Source organism: Schistocerca cancellata, chromosome 1, assembly GCF_023864275.1.
Source record: "Schistocerca cancellata isolate TAMUIC-IGC-003103 chromosome 1, iqSchCanc2.1, whole genome shotgun sequence".
NCBI classification, from domain to species: Eukaryota; Metazoa; Arthropoda; class Insecta; order Orthoptera; family Acrididae; genus Schistocerca; species Schistocerca cancellata.
In genome coordinates, this window is record NC_064626.1 from 345,548,406 (window position 1) to 345,571,255 (window position 22,850).

Sequence of the window (22,850 nt, forward strand, 5' to 3'; positions counted from 1 at the left end):
CACTTAATCTCAAGGACTGACATCTAATAAGAGTACTTTGTATAACACGATGATGTAAAATTAAATGTTAAAATATGCATATATTTTCATTCATATTGTAGTTTTGAGCTCAATTTCCGTACTTGCAGGAAGTAAGAATGAATTAAAGATGGGTCCGCCTTTCTGAAAGTACACAAAATATGGTTTTTTACACAAAAATATGTTTCACGACAATTGTGGCATCCTCAGTGGATTTTTTTCTTTTATTTTTCTGAAATGCATACATACAGATTATGTTTAGGTTAAGAAATACGTTACATCGGATTTTGCTGTTATTTACATTCATCTTGTTTTTTCCACTCTAACCTTGACCTATAATTATGCAACTAAGACGTAAAATCGGATAAAACTGTGGAATTTGCTGTTTCGTATATCATATAAACATAAAGTCTAGCATTCCCATGCTGTCAGCTAAAAATAAAACTTACTCTAAAATAAGCGTGTCACAAATGGAACAAAATTATTCGTACTGGACAGGTTTACTGAAACTGGTAGAAATAAACTTCAGAGTGAGAGGCGGAATGTGTAAATCAAAAGCCACAATTATCTCTTAACTTTAGGCTTATGTCTTCAAAGAAGGCTCAAAGACGCTACAATTAAAATATGGATATCACCAAAGTTCAAAGACTGTGAACTAACCGAAATAAAGAGCTGCAGATGTATTTACATTCCTTGTTGGATTCCGTAGACGTTTTGAATGCGATTTTCGTTTGATGTGACTTCCATGCGGTTTTTGAAGATAATTCGAACTGCCTTCCAGTTGAGACCATTACGTAAGCAGAGAGGTAACTGTGAGGTTGGGTGCGTCGGCCACAGATTTCGTGAAGTCTGCATATTCGCAGCAGTACGAATAGCCCATCGTTTGGTTATTGGCCTCCCATTCTATCCAGGTGATATTGGGGCATACGTTTTTGCAGATGTAGTAGTCAGAGCCAGGTTTCTCAATGTGCGGGTTGTTTACACCCAGGAACACTACAGCTGCCTTAGTAACCGCCTTATAGACAATCTTCCAGAAGAGCTTCGGCACTGGGATGTAGTTGCCGCCGTCAATACAAAGAAACAACTCCTTCTCGTTATTCGTCTTGCTGCGCAGTGTTGTGATGCCGTGCGTACCCGTGTAGATTTCCAGCTTGGTTCCGTTACTCGCAGCATAGGAACGTACATTGTCCTCCATGGTTTGCCAGTTGCCACCGTTGAAGGTTTGCCACTGCGGCGCAGAGTTCATGTAGAAGAACGTGACGTACCTCTGCGCGATGAGACTGAAATCAGCGTTAGCAGTGAGGTGTCCTCTGGAAAGGAAGTAGTCGGTGTTTTGAGAAATGTACTTTGACCCGAGCTTAGGGTCCCCCAGCAGCCTGCCGACCGTGTTGACTTGGGTGGTTCTGTTGTAATAATACTCCATGTCAATGTTGCTGAAGAAGGTGCCACGTAACCATTTTTTGGGCCTGCTGGAATAGTTCTGTTTGCCCCCTATTTCGGCGACCATCGTGAAGTGGTCGTACACCGTGCTGTAGGAGCGATTGTCGAAGCAGGCGTCGATGAGCGTGTAGAAGTCGGAGCCGACCTGGAAGCCCAGCTGGACCACCTGGTACTGGCCTCTGCTCCCGCACGATTGGGCCGGAATCCGCTCCGACGGCTTCGGCTTGGACTTGCATGCGAGATCAGTGAAGCTGTAAGACTTCCCATTGATGGAAAAAGTGGAGCCGGAGACACAGGAGGCTGTCGCTTGCGGCTGTTTCGTGACCTGGATGATGTTGCCGGGACACGCGACGATGATCTGCTGGTTCTGGCTGAGCGAGATCACCCCCGAGGAGTCCGGCGTGACGAAGCCGTGCACGTCTTTGCTTCCGCCGGGCTTCAGCAGCAGCGGCTGTGGAGAGGGCATCTTGGATCTGTTCACGTCCACCGAGCAGCCTGAAATTTGAATAGAAATGTCATTCTAACTGCACTGATAACTTAGATTCACAACACGCTGCAAAAAGATTACAATACTGAATACTGTGAAATTATTTGCACACTCTAGTTCGCTGTTTCAAATTCGTTTACTTCAGATTTGTAACAAAGTCAGAGCAAGTGTTTGCTGTTGTTTCATCTAAAATCACAAAACAGGTTAACCTACACAAGAGAGAATCAAGTACACTAAGATGTCAAAAAGAATGTAAGACACAGCTGGCCACCAAAGTTGTAAACCAGGAAGGATATCAAATATCGAAGTTGTACTTTAGTAGGACGACTATACGATGAAACTGCTTTGTTAGTTTCGTAATCGTAATTCGAAATTGCAGCGACGTTCAGTCACTTGTGAGACGCACGCTGGTGGCCACGTTCACCGACTCACAGCGCCAGCAGTCCAGTGTGAGGGAAATTCGAACCCCATAGAGTAAGCGCCAGAGGCGCCTTCTGCACACACGCAGGGGATAGCTCGGTGGATGCCCCAGCCTCGCTTAAGAAAGGGCGCATTGTGAAGAACCTGACAGAAAATGCAGAACGCGCTGATAATTGAGAGGTTCCTGCAGACAATGATGTGGAGCGCAGATACAAATTGCTAAGGATTCGCAGATCGAGGCATGTGAAATTAAAGAACAGCAGATTCTTAGACGAAGTACGAACATGAGGCTATCCATGCCTCATGCAGATACAGCCGTTACAAAGAAGTGTTGTGTGGCAACTAAGGAATAGAGACAAATATCGGAACAACATGTGACCAACGCAGGGAACAGCCTGACAGGGAAAAAGTGAGATTGATTCCAATTCCTGTGTCACACACCACTTCACATCAGATACAAAATTCCGAACCTGCATTGGAAGCGTCTTTATGGAACAGCGTTTAGTCATTGGGAGGCAGTGCTGATTTAGTTTTCCAATGAGAGGAAGAAAAATCCAAGGTGCCGGTGAGCTTAGAGAGTGGTGAGAACGGTAGAGGACAATACCGGAGGCAGCGCGGGGCAGCTCCTCACCCATTGTTTAGATCTGCCTCCCGTCACCGCGATACCTGTGTTCCGGTTACGGCAACACACAGCAACAACGCGGATACCGTACCCGAGCATGGGCTGCCGCCTCGATGCCGCCGCTACGACCCATCTTCTGCTCCCGACGTCACCACACGACGAGCGACCTTGAAGAATGGCGACATGATTCAGTTCCCCCTGCCCCTTCCCCTAAATAACTGTGTTGTGTCCACAACCGCTCAAATCGGCCCTGAGATTAGTAATTTTATGTAACAAAAGTATAATAATACATATTATTATCATGTAAACAATGTGTTACAATCGCTTATCAATTTCTTAATCTCACAATCTTCTGCTCTCTCAGCTTCCTTGATTACTGACGACACTTAATCATTGCCACCGAACGTGGGGCAATAAAATTGCTAACCTGCATGTTATTTTGTGCAAGATATCAGAAGAATTCTCGAATACTAGCAATATTTAATAAAAATTAAAAGCCAGTCCCGATCGCATATACACTTTTATTTAAAAATGGTGACCTCTCTCGATCAGTTTTAGATCGTCGTCAACCATGCTCTCCAATTAGAGTCTAATTAAAGAGTGAAAGGGCTGTCTAAACATTTTTAGTTACCAACTTCAGTGCTTCCATGGTGGTATTGGCCAACATTGATGGATGATCTTTCGTTTCGATGTCGCGGCCCATACGGCCATTTCAACATTTTATGGCGATTCATCGCGTACGGTCTGCATCTTTTTCGGACAACTGTATCAAACTGATGCACCATGCGCTCTACACATTTTCTGTTCCATGTCAGCGAAATACATCACATGACCGCCGCCTTGGTTACCGATAACTGCTCTTGTGACTCGCGTAACAGAATCATGTACCCATAGAGGGCAGCTATTGTCCGTCGAACCTGTTTTCACTATTTCACTGTTATAATTTCAATTGTAGCGTTTCTGGTAAAATACACTACTGGCCATTAAAATTGCTACACCACAAAGATGGCGTGCTAAAGACGCGAAATTTAACCGACAGGAAGAAGATGCTGTGATATGCAAATGATTAGCTTTTCAGAGCATTCACACATGGTTGGCGCCGGTGGCAACACCTACAACGTGCTGACATGAGGAACGTTTCCAACCGATTTCTCACACACGAACAGCAGTTTGTAAGGGGTCCGTAGGCCCTTTCTATAACTCTGCACTCGGCACAGGTCGATAGGACGAACAATCGATTGTGACGTGTTGCGAGAGCGAGTGTCGAGATGCGCCAGAGTGGTTGGCGGCAATGGTGTGTGTGTGGAGGCCATTATTGGAATACAGGGTTTTTAACCTACAAGGGTGTCACCATCGCCGTGGTTAGACACCTAAATAATACCGGGAAAGGGACGAAGTATCTTTATAAAAATGATCAGTGACGTTACTAGTGCCAATATTTAGTTTCGCGTCTACCGCGCCGGCCTAACCTTGGATTGCAGTGTTGGATGCAGTGATGGATTAGCGTGTGACGATAATGGCAAATAAAGAAAGCCTGTGCTGAGATTAGCCGTAATTAGATATGTATGACGAAGGCAGTGGCTGTCTCCTTTTTGTGTTTTGAGAAGAATATAAGTTCGTTATTAGTAAAACTGTGTTGGTGTTCCTTATTACCATACAATCAGTATTATAATATTGAACAGGACGAACTGGAAAGTAACAACTTCCATAGCAGTCAATTACGATTACCAGCCCCATTAGGTTCACGGTCATGTTAATAATAGATATAGGTCGGGATAAAAACGGACGATTTACTAGTTGACCGGCGTTGCCTGCTGAAACGTTGTTGTAATGCCTCGTGTAAGGAGGAGAAATGCGTACCATCACGTTTCCGACTTTGATAAAGGTCGGATTGTAGACTATCGCGATTGCGGTTTATCGTATCGCGACACTGCTGATTGCGTTGGTCAAGATCCAATGACTGTTAGCAGACTATGGAATGGGTGGGTTCAGGAGGGTAATACGGAACGCCGTGCGTGATCCCAATGACCTCGTATCACTAACAGTCGAGATGACGGGCATCTTATCCGCATGGCTGTAACGGATCGTGCAGCCACGTCTCGATCCCTGAGTCAACAGATGGGGACGTTTGCAAGGCAACAAGCATCTGCACGAACAGTTCGACGACGTTTGCAGCAGCATGGACTATCAGCTCGGAGACCATGGCTGCGGTTACCTTTGACGCTGCATCACAGACAGGAGCGCCTGCGATGGTGTACTCAACGACGAACTTGGGTGCACGAATGGTAAAACGTAATTTTGTCGAATGAATCCAGGTTCTGTTTACAGCATCATGATGGTCGCATCCGTGTTTGGTGACATCGTGGTGAACGCACATTGGAAGCGTGTATTCGTCATCGCCATACTGGCGTATCACCTGGCGTGATGGTATGGGATGCCATTGGTTACACGTCTCGGTCACCTCTTGTTCGCATTGAACAGTGGACGCTACATTTCAGATGTGTTATGACCCGTGGCTCTACCCTTAATTCGATTCCTGCGAAACCCTACATTTCAGCAGGAAAATGCACGACCGCATGTTGCAGGTCCTGTACGGGCCTTTCTGGATACAGAAAATGTTCGACTGCTGCTCTGGCCAGAAGATTCTCGAAATGTCTCACCAACTGGATACATCTGGTCGATGGTGGCCGAGCAAGTGGCTCGTCACAATACGCCAGTCACTACTCTTGATGAACTGTGGTATCGCGTTGAAGCTGCGTGGGCAGCTGTACCTGTACACGCCATCCAATCTCCGTTTGATTCAATGCCCAGGCGTATCAAGGCCGTTATTACGGCCAGAGGTGGTTGTTCTGGGTACTGATTTCTCAGGATCTATGCACCCAAATTGCGTTAAAATGTAATCACATGTCAGTTCTAGTATAATATATTTGTCCAATGAATACCTGTTTATCATCTGCATTTCTTCTGTGTGTAGCAATTTTAATGGCCAGTAGTGTACTTTATACAGCCCTAACTTATTGATGTCATTATATAAAGAATTATGCTCTTTGTATTAATATTTTTTTTTATAATCTAGTGCGCTGAGTCATTTTGCCACGCTTCTGTGTGTATTGTGTCCCAGTGGCTGGCAATGACGTCAGGCGGGAGTGGGGGCCAGAGTCTCCTCTGCTTAGCTCCTAGCTTCCTGATGCTGACAGCACTTGACATCCATGTCTCGCACATGCGGTTCCAGCACCTGTTATCATTTCTTCAGCGCGTATGAAATCTGAAGGATGTACTGCCGAGGCGAACGGTCGATTACCGTCAGTACCTAAGGAGGTCAGGATAGCACAGGAAACTTATGATCTTGCATTATCTTGTCGAAAGATAATGTCACTGAGGCCTCGGAGTTAGGGTAGAGCCATAAGTTTTAATACGTCTGAAATGTAATACCTGCTATCTATATCTGACTATGCGGACCAGAGGTGACTGTGATGTGCTCGTAATGGAACACCGATACCATTACGCCAGGAGTTAAAATAGTATGATGATGAGAAATGTTATCTGGCAACATCCGTTCTTCTGGGAGCACCTTTAAACGAATACATCCTTGGTGATACGGTACGTAGAACCAGATATGACGTTGAGCTACTTCTGTGATCATTACCGTCGCTGAACAAGACACGTGACGTGGCAGTACGATACTGCACAGTCGGGCAAAAATTATACGTCTGTCCTCTCCGACTCTAGTCGCACGTGACTATAGATTTTGCATGGCATTGACTGTGGCACTCTTGAATACAATGATTCCCTAATCGTATGGCAGTCGATGGATGTTGATTAGTGCGAGCAGCGATATCGCAGAACAATAAACCTCATACATGAAAGGCCACTACCGTGCCACTGTGCAGTTCTCATAACTGCTAGTACATATGTCTCTTTACGTGAGGCATAACGCGACCTCACTCAAGTAAACAGCATTCAAACGCGAGTTCTGACTGAGAAACACACTGTCTAATATTTTAATTTTATATAGAGTGTAGATGGCTTTGCTACTGTCTACTTTCTGTAATTGAGCTGAAACACTGACTATTGACATACCAGTTGCAAGGCCGCGTTATTGGAAGTGGCCCGGTTTATGTGGCCTACACAGATAAGCGAAACTGAGAAGCACTATAAAACAGTTATTAATATTCGATATGCGTCTGTGTGTAATGAACATTCATTAAATTTATTCAGCGGTTTACGACATTCAAATTACAAAACATCGGTTTTAACCTAATACGTAAGTGGAGTGTTCCTACGATTTTATTAACACGTAATTTAAACACAGCCATTAGTTAAATGATCATTATTGGACTTTATTTTATTTTGAAAATGATTTGTTCGCAATTTTTAAGAAACTTCCAGCGATCAGCTTTTGTTATTGGCAATCGTGTACATGCAACGATCAGTGAACGCATCTTTGTAGCATTGCCATATATGCATAAAAATCACTAGATTCGACGTGACAACTTCATTTTTGTTGCTATTGGGAGTATTGTTTTCATGTTAATTTATGTGAATTTTGTGTTGTACTACACACGCAGTAATTTCGTAACTTACTTTTACATGTGTGAGCGTCAGGATCAATAAACACCGAACAATCCCACATCGCTTCCAAATCAACAAGCATCAGTAAATATAGATGCAGAGATACAGAAATCCAAGCACTACTCATGAAACACTTTTGAACGTTACCGCAAACGACTTTGGAAACATTTCGACCCATCCACTAAATGCGTTATGCTTGGCGTGTTTCGGAACTATGAGTATCAGAACTGTTACAGTAACTGTGTAGCAAATCATTTACACATATTCCAGCTTCCTTTGCAATGTTGTGTTGACAGTGAATTTAATCTTCATTACAGGAATGACAAGCCTTTTTCATAGTGAATAATTACCAAACCTGATTGTAAATGTTGGCACTACTATTTCAGAATTCTGTTCAGATTACTGACTTTTGCAGCCGGCCGTTGTGGCCGAGCGGTTAAAGGCGCTACAGTCTGGAACCGCACGACCGCTACGGTCGCAGGTTAGAATCCTGCCACGGGCATGGATGTGTGTGATGTCCTTAGGTTACTTAGGTTTAAGTAGTTCTAAGTTCTAGGGGACTTATGACCACAGCAGTTGAGTCCCATAGTGCTCAGAGCCATTTGAACCATTTTGAACTGAATTTTGCTGGCAGTAGGAGAGGAGCATGTTGTAGAATTGCAGACCAGGGAACATCTGCAGGCCGATGTAGTATTGTGGACAGCATTGAGCACAGCATCCATAGGGTGGGGTACAGATCACCACGTACATCGCGGACACGCAGACTGTGACTAACGCCGACTTCCACGATGAGGACATCACTGAGTACCCACCGTTTAGCAGCGATTTTCTGCAGACACCGCTGCTGCCAGAGCTGTCTCTCCAGAAATTTTGAATTTGTAAACATTTGAAGTAAAATTTTACAAGCTACAAATGCACTGGACACATTCGAATGATAAATATCTGTACATAATGAATGGGACTACCAGAAGAACTTTCGTAAAGAAATCTCAGTTAGACAATGGTATGAATTAAAGAGCGTCCAATCATGTCCATTGAGCGGACGATTTGGATTGGATTCAGTTAATGAAAAACAGACATACAATACAAGGTTTATTTCCCCAAAACCATTAATTAATTGTAATGAATTATACTATGGTTTACAAATTGCAGTGACACAATCAATCAAACTGCTTACAATATGAGGTAATAAAAATGAGAAATGTGAACAGAGAAACTTATTTGTGTCGTTTGAATCACTGGCAAACAAACTTTACAATTTGATACTTTGACAAATAATCGTTGTGCATTAAACTACATACTTTCACCTAATACAGTTAAATTTTTAAATGTGAAGCACAAATTTATAATTTACAATTTTCTGTTGAAGTTACTCCTTCCTATACCTTCTTTAAAAGAGTGATAAAATTTTCAACAGGTATCTCAACTAAAAATGCCCTAAAATCCTTAACACAACACGTACATGAGTAAATATATGTATGGCAAGCCCCAACATTAACAGCGCAAACACATATAAACTTTCGCCAACATGGGCCGCTTGCCGGTCAAAACATGTCACGACTACAGCAGCGGGCAAACTTACATAGGTAATAACACAGCCACCTTGCAATCTTGCCAGAATCAGTTTGCACGAAGGAGGAAGGAGGGGGGGAGGGGTAAACACAATAAATACCATACGCAAGTGCACTTGCCAAACCTACTACTAAAAATACAGTATTAAAAGCTCTCAATTAATGACAAATCCGGGATAAGCGCGGCAATATTGCATCTGAGTGCTAGTAGCCAAAAAAAGGTTGACAGATACCAAGGTCTGGCATCATCTTAGGGCTAACTGGCACAACAAATAAATAAGAGTAAAAGAACAAGCAAATGCCAATGCTCAAGAGTTTAAATAGGATTAAGTACACACGAGGCTAAAATCAATTGTTGGCACCTTGGACATCGTCTTAGGCTTAATTGACACTACAAATAAATAAAGGTAAAAGAAGAGACAAATGACAATGCCCAGCAATTTAAATAAAATAAGTAAGCACAAGGCTAAAAGCAATTGCTAGGAACTTAACAAGCACACACAAAAATATCAGACTGCTGCCACATCACAAACGGAACAGGCACGCGCGCAGTCCCCAGCAAGCCAGAAAACCAACAACACACACTCCAGCAACCGAGCCAGCCTGACCACAATTTCAACTCAGAATCAGGGCGCGTGAGCACACCGGGTGCACGCAAAACACACGCTGCTAAATAATTCCCACCAACAGATACGGCCGCCCCCCCCCCCCTCCCGGGCGGGAAAACAGGGACGACGAGCGGGTACACACCAGCAGAAAACTCGACACCCAGACTCCGGCTAAAATGAAAGCACGCAGAAAATATGAACAAGATGAAGTAAGGTGAAACGAACCCCGCCACGCAGACCGGGCGGAGCAAACACACACAGAACTGCCCTGCAGTCCTTACAACTCCTGAGTGCGGAAACCCAAGCGATATCGTGGCACCCTTTTCAGAGGCTGAGAACCTAGAGCGATCTCGTGCGGGAATCCATGAGTTGTCCACTACACCACATCATCAACACGGCACACTGCCCAATGCCCAAATCAAAGAGACCACTCCTCCGTGCCGGGGTGGAAGGCAAAATACCGCCAGCTCGGTGCGAATCCAACTGGCGAGCCGAGCGCGCGCGGCCCCCCGCGAAAAACGCTCCAGAGGGCAGCAGCCGCCTCAGCGCCTTCGCAGGCCGAACCAGACGGAAACAGAAATACAAGTGGCTATCGATAGTGCCGGATACGCAACGCGCCAGAGAACTGGCACACCATAATCGGTTTGAAGTAGGGATGCCGTGCTACTCATCGTATTTAAACAGTATCCTGGACAGCACGTCAGCAAGCAGAAGTTTCACGGGCACCATGCACTTGTTTATTACTGAACTGGATGAGCAAACTGCGTTGTTTGCCGAGTAATTGAGGACATGCACAACTGTTCGCGACCGTCACAAAATCCTCCACATAAATCAGTGATTTAAGTATTGTTACATATACACTGAGGGGACAATGGCGTAGAATAGCGATACGAACATAGGCAGAGGACGGTAGTATCGTGTACACGAGGAATAAAAGAACAGTGCATTGGCGGAGTATCACACGTACACACATGATTCATGTGAAAAGGATTCCGACGTGGTTGTGGCTGTACAGCGGGAATTAACAGACTCCGAACGTCGGATGGTAGTTGGAGCCAGATGCACGGAAATGTCCCATTGCTGAAATCGTTCAGGAATTCAATACTTAGAGATCCACAGTGTGAAGAGTGTGCCAAGACACCAGACTTCAGGCATTACCTCTCATCACGGACAACGCAATAGCCAACGGCCTTCGCTTAGCAACCGAGAGCAGCGGCGTTTGCAGAGAGTTGTCAGTGCTAAAGGATAAGCTACACTGTTTGAAATAACCGCATAAATCAGTGTGAGACGTCAGAAGAACGTAACCGTCAGGACTGTGTGGCAGAATTTGGCGGTAACAGGTTGTGGCAGCAGACGACCGACGCGAGTGCTTTTGCTAACAGCACGACATCGTCTGCAGCACCTCTCCTGTGCTCGTGACCATATCGGTTGGACCCTAGACCAATGGAAACCGTGATCTGATCAGATGAGCCCAGATTTCAGTTGGTAAGACTGATGGTTGGGTTTGACTGTACCGCAGACCCCACTAAGCCATGGACCCAAGTTTTCAACAACGCACTGTACAAGCTGGTGGTGGCTCCATGATGGTGTGGGCTGCGTTCGCATGGAATACACTGGGTCCTCTGGTCCAACTGAACTGATCATTGACTCAAAATTCTGATGTTCGGTTACTGGGAGACCATTTCCAGCCATTCGGGAACGTAATGTTCCCAAATAACTATGCAATTTTTATCGATGTCAGGGCGCTATGTCACGGGCCACTATTATTCGCGACTGGTTTGAAGAACATTCTGGACAATTGGCGCGAATGATTTGGCTACCCATACCTCTCGAAATGAGTCCCATCGAAAATTTATGAAACGTAATCGAGAGTTTAGTCCGTGCACAAAATTCTGCAGCGGTAACACTTTCGCAATTTTGCCGGCTATAGAGGGATGGCTCAGTATTTCCGAAGGGGACTTCCAGCGACTTGTTGAGTCCACGTCACGCCTCTGCGTCGGGCAAAAGGGAGTCCGACACGAGCTTAGGAGGTGTCCCGTGACTTTTGCCTCCTCGGTGTACACTGGCTTGTGCTCAACATTAATTCTGGACGAGTACTCCATCAAACAGTGGTGCAAAATATTTGCGTCTTTTCAAATGTGACATATGATTTTATGGTGTTGCGTTGACTCCCCCGTGGATGCTACCATTCATCATAAATCCGTCTCAGTAAGAACTTCAATTATGCGACTAGTTAGAGAGAGCAACCATCACCTGGAAGACTAGTAGACAAATCGTCCTGGAGGAAAGTCTTCTACAGGTCCAACCCATCGTCCAAGTCGTGGGAGATGGACAACGGCAAGAAGCAGGGGATTGCCTGTGGGGTCAAAGTGCTGCGGGGTCTGCGTTTGTTCCGAGACCGCTACGGCAGTTGTGGAGATCCTGCAGGAGCCCAGAAACAGAGGGCCATTGGGACTACGATGAAGCTACGATAGGCCCAGCCATTCATTAGTGTACAATCCATTTGCTTTGAACAAGGGCACGAACCTCGGATCAAAACGAATGCCGCAAGTGACAAAGCCTTTGACCTGATCTGCCAATTATGACGGCCAACATGGTTCCCATGAAAGAGAGACTTGTCCAAAAAATATGTAAATATTGGGACTACTAATATTGTATCCTTATGAAAGGATGCAAGACTGCTGGAAATCACACAGATAATTACAGAAGGGAACGCACTGGTAATGGTACTAAGTGAAGTAAGAAAAATAGGTGATTAGGAAGAGACAAAAGAAGAAATGATGTCACAATAATAGCAGCTACAGAACTAGAGAAAATGCACTTAAAGTGGAAGGGACAGAATAATTAAAATTACGATAATGATAGAAGGAATTGTTCTTGACGTAGACCAGGGTTATCCTCCTCTGACAGGATGTGAAACAGACGAGAAGGGTGAGTTTTTCACTAAACTGAAAGATTCTCTAAAATATGACACGACTGTGGTTATAGAACACTTAGTTGGCAAAGATAGAAGAAGGTATGAGACAGTCACGGAAAAGATCTTAGAAATGTGGCTATTGATAGACGCATGTTTGAGAAATTAATGGATTATTGGTAATGGACGATATAAGAAATGACAAAGTCACATATCTACCGGGTATAGTTGGAGCTTGGAACAGGAATCCATAGTACCCTATATGATAATAACTGAAGGAAGAGAGAAATGAAAGTGATTCTAAGCATTAATCTCGACAGTGACCACAGACTGTCGGTAGGGACACTGAAGAAATTTAGAAAACATACATGTGGTGGAAAGAGAAAGGCTAGAGTAAAGTTTTCGGAACTGAAATATAGACATATACGAGGAGAAGATTAAGACACAGGTTCCTAAAAATGAGAGGATGAATGTGGCGCTGAAGAATGGAGAAAGTCGGAATGGGCCTTAGTCACGGAAGGACATCAAGAAAAATCAAACACAAGGAAACTCTATGATGGAATGAAACAACTGCAGAAGCAGTCAAGAAGGAGAATAACGCAAGGATAGGAGAGTTTAAATACAGAACGAAACATAATAGGGATAAATGGGAACGACTAAGCAGAGCAGCAAGGAAAATGGTGGCACTGGATAAGAAGTTGCCTCGGAAGAAATTCACAAAAGAAATAGAAGAGAATTTCAAAGATGACAACAAGATGTTACTCTGCGTGTTAGGTAACAGAAAGATCCAAAAAGAAAATACTTCTAAAGATTCCAACATAAAAGAAGAACCCATGTGGGAGGAAGAAGAAGCTTTTTGAAAGTGTGGAAAGAATACTTCCATTTTGTTTCATGATGATCAAATACACGTGATAAGATAGAAGGATAAGAAAGAAATAACACCATCATAGAGGAATTAAAAAGAGAAGATCTGCAGATGTTGGATGTAGAGAAAGCTCTATTAGAAATGGCAATAGCAAAGCTCCTAGGTTAGAAGACATCACACTAGAAATATACAAAGGTATAGGAGCAAGTGGTATCCAGTAGCTGCACAGAATAATGAGGATACTTTTGGGCATATGGAAAGAATCCTGATGATTGGACAAAGTCAGTTTATATACGTATCTTTAAACAAGGGTAAGAAGGTGCTCCTGTGAGAATTACAGATTAATAGTACTAGTGTACCACTGCACGCAGATTTGCTAAAAGATAATTTGGCACGAAATCACACAGAAAACCACAATTAGGAGAAAAATAACAAGGAATTCAAACCGGAAATTCAACTGTAGATGTTATATTTACAGCCAGGCAGTTGCAGAAAAGAAATGGGGATTTGGGAAAGGCATGGTAATTGAATTTATAGATGTAATAAGGCTTATGATACTGTTAGAAGGGATGATATATGGCTAAGTGAGACCATGTTGGAAAGGTCAAAAAGAGTGCAACTCAGAATCAGAAATATATGCAATAAAGGCCTGAAATGTGTTATAATGAATGGCAAAAAATCAGAATGGTTTAGAGCGGACAGAGGGGTTCGGCAAGGGTGTGTGCTCTCACCAGTGCTCTTTAACATAGTCACGGACATCATCGTAAGGAAAGTTCGCCTAGGGTCAACAGGAGATAATGTGAGAGTCGTAGTATATATAGATGTTGTGATGATTTGGGAAGAAACTGCGCACAAATTGGAAGTAAAGTTAAATATCTGGCAGAGAGTAATTGAAAAATAAGCCATGGAATTAAGTATAACAAAAAATGAGGTAGTGAAAATCAGCAGGACAAATGAAAAAACGAAGAATTTAAGTGCAATGGAAAAATTATTAAAAAGGTAGACGCTTCCGAGTATCTAGAAAGTAAATTAACCGGAAAGGAAACATCAACGACTAATTTTTGGAAAGAATAGAAAATTGATAAAAATTTGGTTATTGCGTATGGAACATAATTAGAAATAGGAAAATACCTGCCAGAGCAAAGATCATGATATACAAGTCATGTTATCTACCACATTTGACGTATTGATCACAGTGTTGGACTTGGAAAAATACATAACTGAGCAAAAAACAAGCAACAGACATGCGTTTTCTACGAGGAATTCTGGATAAGACGAGAAGGGACAGGATAAGAAATGAGAAGATACGAAACATCCATCAGATCAATCCCCTAAAAGGAAGTACGGGGACATATAGGCATAAATACAGAGAGGTCCAAAAAAATGTATCCACTGTTTAAAAGTACATAATTTGCAAACTATTTGACGGAGTTGTCTCATTTTTGGTGAAAGTGTAGCTTAAAGTCCAACTTAAAGATATCACTGTAGGTGTTCGAAATGGTCACCATTAACATTCCCACACAAACGATGCCGCCGAACTGCAGCACGACCTACTGACTGCACGTGTTCAGTTGGATATTTGCACGTGAATGTACGATGGATTCTCGAAGTTCATCCAATGTGCGTGGCTTCTGTCGATAAACGACGTCCTTTAGTGTTCCCCACAGGTAAAAGTCCAGAGAAGTAAAGTCTGGGGAACGTGGTGGATACTCCACAGCACCCCTACGGCCTATCCATCTTCCTGGTAGATTTTCGTCGAGATACGCCCTGGCTGGAGCACCATCTTGTTGAAAGTAAACTCGTCTTCATACAAGCCTCGGATGGCAGGTAAAATGGATGTCTGAAGCTTCTGAAGGTATACCTCATCGGCCGTCAAAGAAGAATGGCCCAATCAAGCCCCGGTAAGACAACCCACACCACACATTTACTCCTGGCAAATTCACGGCTTTGTCTACACGGACGTTCGGATTTTCGGCGGCCCAGTAGATGCAATTGTGGCGATTTACGGTACCATTGAGTTTGAACTGTGCCTCATCAGACCACACAATCATCTCTGCAAACTCTTCATCGTTGCGCACCATGTTAGTAAACCACTCCCAGTACTCCACTCTACGATCTGTGTCGTCCTTGTTCATTGCGTGTAGCAATCGTGGGATGTAGCACTTCCACTTTGCTGTCTTTAAAATTCGCCGAACACTTGAACGAGTCACTCCAGTTTCACGGGCACACAGCCTAACAGACATCTGTAATGAGCTAGTGAATTGTTGTAACACACGACGGGAGTTAGCTGGACTTGTTACTATTACAGGTCGTCCAGATCGTTGTTTGTGTACATCTTTAACGCAGCCTTCGGCTTCAAATTTGTCTCGAATGCGACGAATCGTTAAACGTGTCGGTGGCTCTGTTTGATACTCATTTCGCCATTGCCGTTGAACCTCATTAATGTTTTCGTACTTAAAATACCACTTCAAAACTGACTACCTTTCATCGAATGTAAGTCTTGCGCCAGCCATGTTTACTCGAGTAACTAGGTGCAACTAAGAACAAAACACTGACTATCTGGTGACTGTCATCTGACAAAACAAAACAACGCAATACAACGCTTGTGTGGCGATTGCTGTAACTACATACTATTATACTACCAAAGATGAGACAACTCCGTCAATTAGTTTGCCAGTTATGGACTTTTAAACAGTGGATACATTTTTTGGACCCCTCTGTAGTTTGGCCATGATAAAGGAGTGGGTCAAGAAAGACTTCCAGGAGAGCCCTAAAATGGACAAAATGTGGACGAAGCCCAATTGGAAGACCACGAACAACATGGAGCGATAAGGTGAGGAATGAGGTGAATCGGAGAGCAGTGCAGAGCGAGGAAATGCTGAATCATGAACTGTGGGAGAAAAGAGAAGCTCGGAAGAGGCTCTGTGAACGACCTGCATAAGCAGAATCGTTTCAGGAATAGGAAGAAGAAGAAGTCTATGAAGGGAAGGAAAACAGTGTGAAATCATAGTACTTGAACAGAAACGATTAAAGCTGAGCAGAAAATTGACACCGAAATAACTTGCAAGACTTGGTGGATATCTGCGGAGTAAGACATTTCCTTGCAGTGTGAACAATATTCTATCTCTCAAGAGAGGAGAGAGGCAAGAAATAAGATATCGACATCCGTTACGTAAATGGGAAAGAATATGTGTAGTCACTACATAGAAGATAGAACAGTACAAATTAAAAAAGTAGTCATACAACTAGTTTATAATAATTTTCCATTTCGGATTGTTGAAAGTAGTGGACAAAATAAACGATGTTTTCAAAACTAGGCTTCCGATAAGTTGAAATGTAAAGTCTACAACGAATGTGTGTCACTAATTTTGATCTATATTAGTACATAATAAGTGAAGAAGTAGGTATCTATTATCTACTCTAATTATTATGTGAAGATATCGGCCTCCCTTGCAGGACAAGTTTCAAAATTTCTGCTATTTCTAGGTAGTTTATTTAATGCGAACTAGAATTTCAGTCTTGCCTGAAGGAAAGCTAAAAAGCTGCAAATAAACGATATTCATTTTACTTTTAGAATAAATACAATTATGATGAAATCATTTCATACGAAATCATGTCATTGCTATACAATCTTATTGAGTGAGATCAGTGAGCACTTACAATGGAATGGTCCAATAAGATATATCGAAACCCACCCCGAAAATTTTTACGCAGGAAGAAATCATTGAAAGAAATTCACTGCCAGAATTTTGGCTGCTAAGAGGCACTGCAAGTATTTTATAAAAATGTTAAATTGGAATTTTTTGTCACCCGAAGAACAGCTTGTAACAGCGGTTTGTACATACCTGCCCGCCAAGTGCAAGACTCGGTGAACCACTCACACAGACAGCAATTTTAAGCACGTAAGGCCTAGTTTACAATGGAGTGAATGGAAGTGAACACATGCGAATGAGCTTTGCCAAAAATTCACTAACATTCCCTTTTATACGGGTAGAATCGTTTATACTAGAGGGAACAGAAGACAACATTACCTATGAATGCTGTGTTATTAGTTTTTAGTTTTTGGAGCTAATATTCGGTATACAAGATACAACTCTGTCTTGTTGGAGCCACAGTGCGAAACTTTGGTATATAATGAGGATTATTTTGCGTGGCGAGCGCAATATTATTGACGGAGTGTGCAAAAGGCGCAGGGAAGGAAGAATTCAAGTGTCTTAATTTGTATGTAAGCGTGACACGCAAGGAGATCGTGCACTTTAAACGGAGTAACAAAAATTTGTTGGGATCTGTAACTAGCAATAATACATATAAATTTAATGTTTGGTAAGTGTTTGATTGTGTTCACCGTCAGCCCTAAGCTCAGCAATTCCTTTCGCCAGGCAATGTTCGATACTTCTGTCAATTGGATGACCCGTATGAAACTTTCTCACTGTTGTAGTTTTAAATAACAACAATATTTGGAATAAGTTTAGGCGTTGGCGTAACGGTAGCTGTGGGAATGAGCAGAAAACATTTAAAAAATGAACCGAACAATGTGAAGTAATAATCATGAATTTATGATACATCCTCGCATAATTATACATTTCCATGTACATAATTTTCAACAAAGCTCCTAACAGAGCCTTGCAGTATCATGGTCTAAATGACATGCAGTCTTCGTGTACCTGTTCTTCTTCATTTTTTACGGAGTATAGAACTGTTAGGTGATTTACGTACCCTTGAAAATACTATGTACAGTTGTCTGTAAGTAAAGATTGGATTTGGTAAATACATTCCGCCTCTTTGAAGCGTTTGTCCCTGCGACTCGTTTACAGTGATAGTAAATGCAATTTCAATAGGCAACTGCCTTCTTGTCAATTCAAAACGATGGCACGGATCAGATGGTGTTAAGTTTATCAGTGGCGCTCATCATGACAACAGTGTTTTCTTTTAATATAACCTTATGTGACGGTAACCCCGACGGACCTAATGACTACACAGATTCTTCAAGATACATCTGGTTGTCAGTTCTTTCGTCGTACAGTACAGTGTCACAACTGTAGTAAACGCGAAGTGTATAGTGTATAATGTCGCGCTCGCTTCTTACTTGGTCCATCACCTCTAACTGTATCCTAGGATTTTAATTGTACTTCATTCTTTATGTGAGACATTAACCCCTAGTAGCAATAAGTAAATCACAGCTCAAGGCGACAATGACAAATATGATTTTTCGTTCCAGTAAGTACATTCGTTTAGAAAAGATAACTTTTCCGACGGGAAAAGATAATGGACTACCGCAGCGGTTACGAATGTTATCAGTGTACAAATTATGTAGTTAATAAGTACTTTAAAACAAATAATTTTTTGCTGTGTTTTTGAATTTCCACTACTATAAGTGTGAACCCTCAATCCTTCCTGGTCATGCTGACAAAGTTTTATGAATTTATTTGTGAAACTATAGACAGTGGAAATTAAAATGTCCTGTGATGCCTCTCTTCCTCCAAGTCGGACCATTTGAGATCCTACCCCCCTTAAATGAAATGACGAGTAGCTATTAAAGGAGGAGGAAAGAATAGAGCGAGAATACAATAATAGGAACTCCATGCCATATACTGAATTAAAAAGAATTTCTCGGAAAAGTCTCCGTCAGACAGAGAAATTTTTCCATCACCCCGGCTCCCAGAACTCCTGAAGATAGATGTTGACTGTGGATACTGCATCAGTCCCTTTGTCTGTTCAGAGATGTCACTAAACCCACCCAAAGATGTAAACAATCATGCACGGGCAGCGCCTATTAGACGGATGGGGTTCGACAGCCGATCAGTTCCACTCATTCCACCAGGAAGGACGTACACAGCTCGTGTTGTCTGTAGTTCAACCGTACCTACACGGTCAATCCGCGGTTAGATCGCGTCCGCATTGTTACTTTGTGCCAGGAAGGGCTCTCAACAAGGGAAGTGTCCAAGCGTCTCATAGTGGACCAAAGCGATGTTGTTCGGACATGGAGGAGATACAGAGAGACAGGAACTGTCGATGACATGCTTCACTCAGGCCGCCCAAGGGCTACTACTGCAGTGGATGAACGCTACCTACGGGGTATGGTTCGGAGGACCCCTGACAGCAACGCCACTATGTTCAATAATGCTTTTTGTGCAGCTACAGGACGTCGTGTTACAACTCAAACTGTGAGCAGTAGGCTGCATGATGCGCAACTTCTCTCCCGACGTCCATGGCGAGGTCCATCCTTGCAACCGCGACACCATACAGCGCGGTACACATGGGCCCAACAACATGCCAAATGGACTGCTCTTCACCGATGAGTCTCGAATATGCCTTCAACCAGAAAATCGTCGGAGACGTGCTTGAGGGCAACAAAGTCAAGCTGAACGCCTTAGACTGAACTGTTTAACGAGAGCAGCAAGGTGGAGGTTCCCTGCTGTTTTAGGGTGGCATTATGTTGGTCCGACGTACGCCGCTGGTGGTCATGGAAGGCGCCGTAACGGCTGTACGATACGTGAATGCCATCCTCTGTCGTTAGTGCAACCATATAGGCAGCATATTGGCGAGGCATTCGTCTTCATGGACGACAATTCGCGCCCCCATCCTACACAACTTGTGAATGACTTCCTTCAGGATAACGACATCGTTCGACTAGAGTCGCCAGCATACTCTCCACACATGAACCCTATCGAAAATGCCTGGGATAGACTTAAAAGGGCTGTTTATGGACGACGTGATCCACCAACCGGTCTGAAGGATCCACGCCGAATCGCCGTTGAGAAGTGGGACAATGTGGACCAACAGTGCCTTGAGAATCTTGTGGATAGCATGCCACGACAAATACAGGCATGCATCCACGCAAGTGGACGTGCTACTGGGTATTAGAGGTACCAGTGTGTACAGCAATGTGGGTCTCTGAAGGCCTCGCTGTATGGTGGTACAATATGCAGTGTGTGGTTTTCATGAGTAATAAAAAGGGCGGAAATGATGTTTATGTTTATCTATATTACAACTTTCTGTACAGGTTCCGGAACTCTCGGAGTGGAGGATATGCAAAACTTTTTTTGATGTATGTAACTGAAAACAATATGAAGCATGAAGACAGTGCGAAATACTATATGAATAAAATAAGTCAGTACCTAAAGTTAACAGCCCCCGCGTTTCATCATTTAAGAGGACATGGAAAACAGTAAGAGTATTACAATAGTTCTTTAAACGCTAACGACGTCCAAGAGATAATTACGTATACTGCTAAATATAAATGAGTATAATGACATTCCACAAGTAGCGGCAGATGATTTGTATAAAGCCGTTCAATCTATGAAGGAAAGGAAGGCAGTGAGAAATGACAGTTGTTGTTGTTGTTGTTGTTGTTGTGGTCTTCAGTCCTGAGACTGGTTTGATGCAGCTCTCCATGCTACTCTATCCTGTGCAAGCTTCTTCATCTCCCAGTACCTACTGCAGCCTACATCCTTCTGAATCTGCTTAGTGTATTCATCTCCTGGTCTCCCTCTACAATTTTTGCCCTCCACGCAGCCCTCCAATACTAAATTGGTGATCCCTCGATGTCTCAGAACATGTCCTACCAACCGATCCCTTCCTCTAGTCCAGGTGTACCATAAATTTCTCTTCTCCCCAATTCTATTCAATACCTCCTCATTAGTTATGTGATCTACCCATCTAATCTTCAGCATTCTTCTGTAGCACCACATTTCGAAAGCTTTTGTTCTCTTCTTGTCCAAACTATCTATCGTCCACGTTTCACTTCCATACATGGCTACACTCCATACAAATACTTTCAGAAATGACTTCCTGACACTTAAATCCATTCTCGATGTTAACCAATTTTTCTTCTTCAGAAACGCTTTCCTTTCCATTGCCACTCTACATTTTATATCCTCTCTACTTCGACCATCATCAGTTATTCTGCTCCCCAAATAGCAAAACATCTTTACTACTTTAAATGTCTCATTTCCTAATCTAATTCCCTCAGCATCACCCGACTTAATTCCACTACATTCCATTATACTCGTTTTGCTTTTGTTGATGTTCATCTTATATCCTCCTTTCAAGACACTGTCCATTCCGTTCAGCTGCTCTTCCAAGTCCTTTGCTGTCTCTGACAGAATTATAATGTCATCGGCGAACCTCAAAGTTTTTGTTTCTTCTCCATGGATTTTAATACCTACTCCGAACTTTTCTTTTGTTTCCTTTATTGCTTGCTCAATATACAGATTGAATAACATCGGGGATAGGCTAACACCCTGTCTCAGTCACTTCCCAACCACTGCTTCCCTTTCATGCCCCTCGTCTCTTATAACTGCCATCTGGTTTCTGTACAACTTGTAAATAGCCTTTCGCTTCCTGTATTTTACCCCTGCCACCATCAGAATTTGAAAGAGAGTATTCCAATCAACATTGTCAAAAGCTTTCTATAAGTCTACAAAAGCTACAAACGTAGGTTTACCTTTCCTTAATCTTTCTTCTAAGATAAGTCGTAGCGTCAGTATTGCTTCACGTGTTCCAACATTTCTACGGAATCCAAACTGATCTTCCCCGAGGTCGGCTTCTATCAGTTTTTCCATTCGTCTGTAAAGAATTCGCGTTAGTATTTTGCAGCTGTGACTTATTAAACTGATAGTTTGGTAATTTTCACATCTGTCAACACATGCTTTCTTTGGGATTGGAATTATTATATTCCTCTTGAAGTCTGAGGGTATTTCGCCTGTCTCATACATTTTGCTCACCAGATGGTAGAGTTTTGTCAGGACTGGCTCTCCCAAGGCTGTCAGTAGTTCTAATGGAATGTTGTTTACTCCAGGGGCCTTGTTTCGACTCAGGTCTTTCAGTGCTCATTCAAACTCTTTACGTAGTATCTTATATCCCATTTCATCTTCATCTACATCCTCTTCCATTTGCTTAATATTGTCCTCAAGTAAGTCGCCCTTGTATAGACCCTCTGTATACTCCTTCCACCTTTCTGCTTTCCCTTCTTTGGTTAGAACTGGGTTTCCATCTGAGCTCTTGATATTATTGCAAGTGGTTCTCTTTTCTCCAAAGGTCTCTTTAATTTTCCTGTAAGCAGTATCTATTTTACTCCTAGTGAGATAAGCCTCTACATCCTTATTTTTGTCCTCTAGCCATCCCTGCTTAGCCATTTTGCACTTCCTGACGATCTCATTTTTGAGACGTTTGTATTCCTTTTTGCCTGCTTCATTTACTGCAATTTTATATTTTCTCCTTTCATCAATTAAATTCAATATTTCTTCTGTTACCCAAGGGTTTCTACTAGTCCTCGTCTTTTTACCTATTTGATCGTCTGCTGCCTTCACTATTTCATCCCTCAAAGCTACC

General features: G+C 42.9%; 1 protein-coding gene across 1 annotated transcript in view; it reads right to left on the minus strand.

Moving 5' to 3' along the window:
- Positions 1-278: 278 nt before the first annotated feature.
- The window catches only part of LOC126161417 (uncharacterized), a 28,295-nt gene continuing 5,723 nt past the window's right edge, over positions 279-22,850 (minus strand). Inside the window, exon 2 of the mRNA XM_049917212.1 lies at positions 279-1,953. Within this exon, the coding sequence (XP_049773169.1) occupies positions 809-1,953 (1,145 nt within the window). The 3' untranslated portion in view covers positions 279-808. The remainder of the gene's footprint in view (positions 1,954-22,850) is intronic.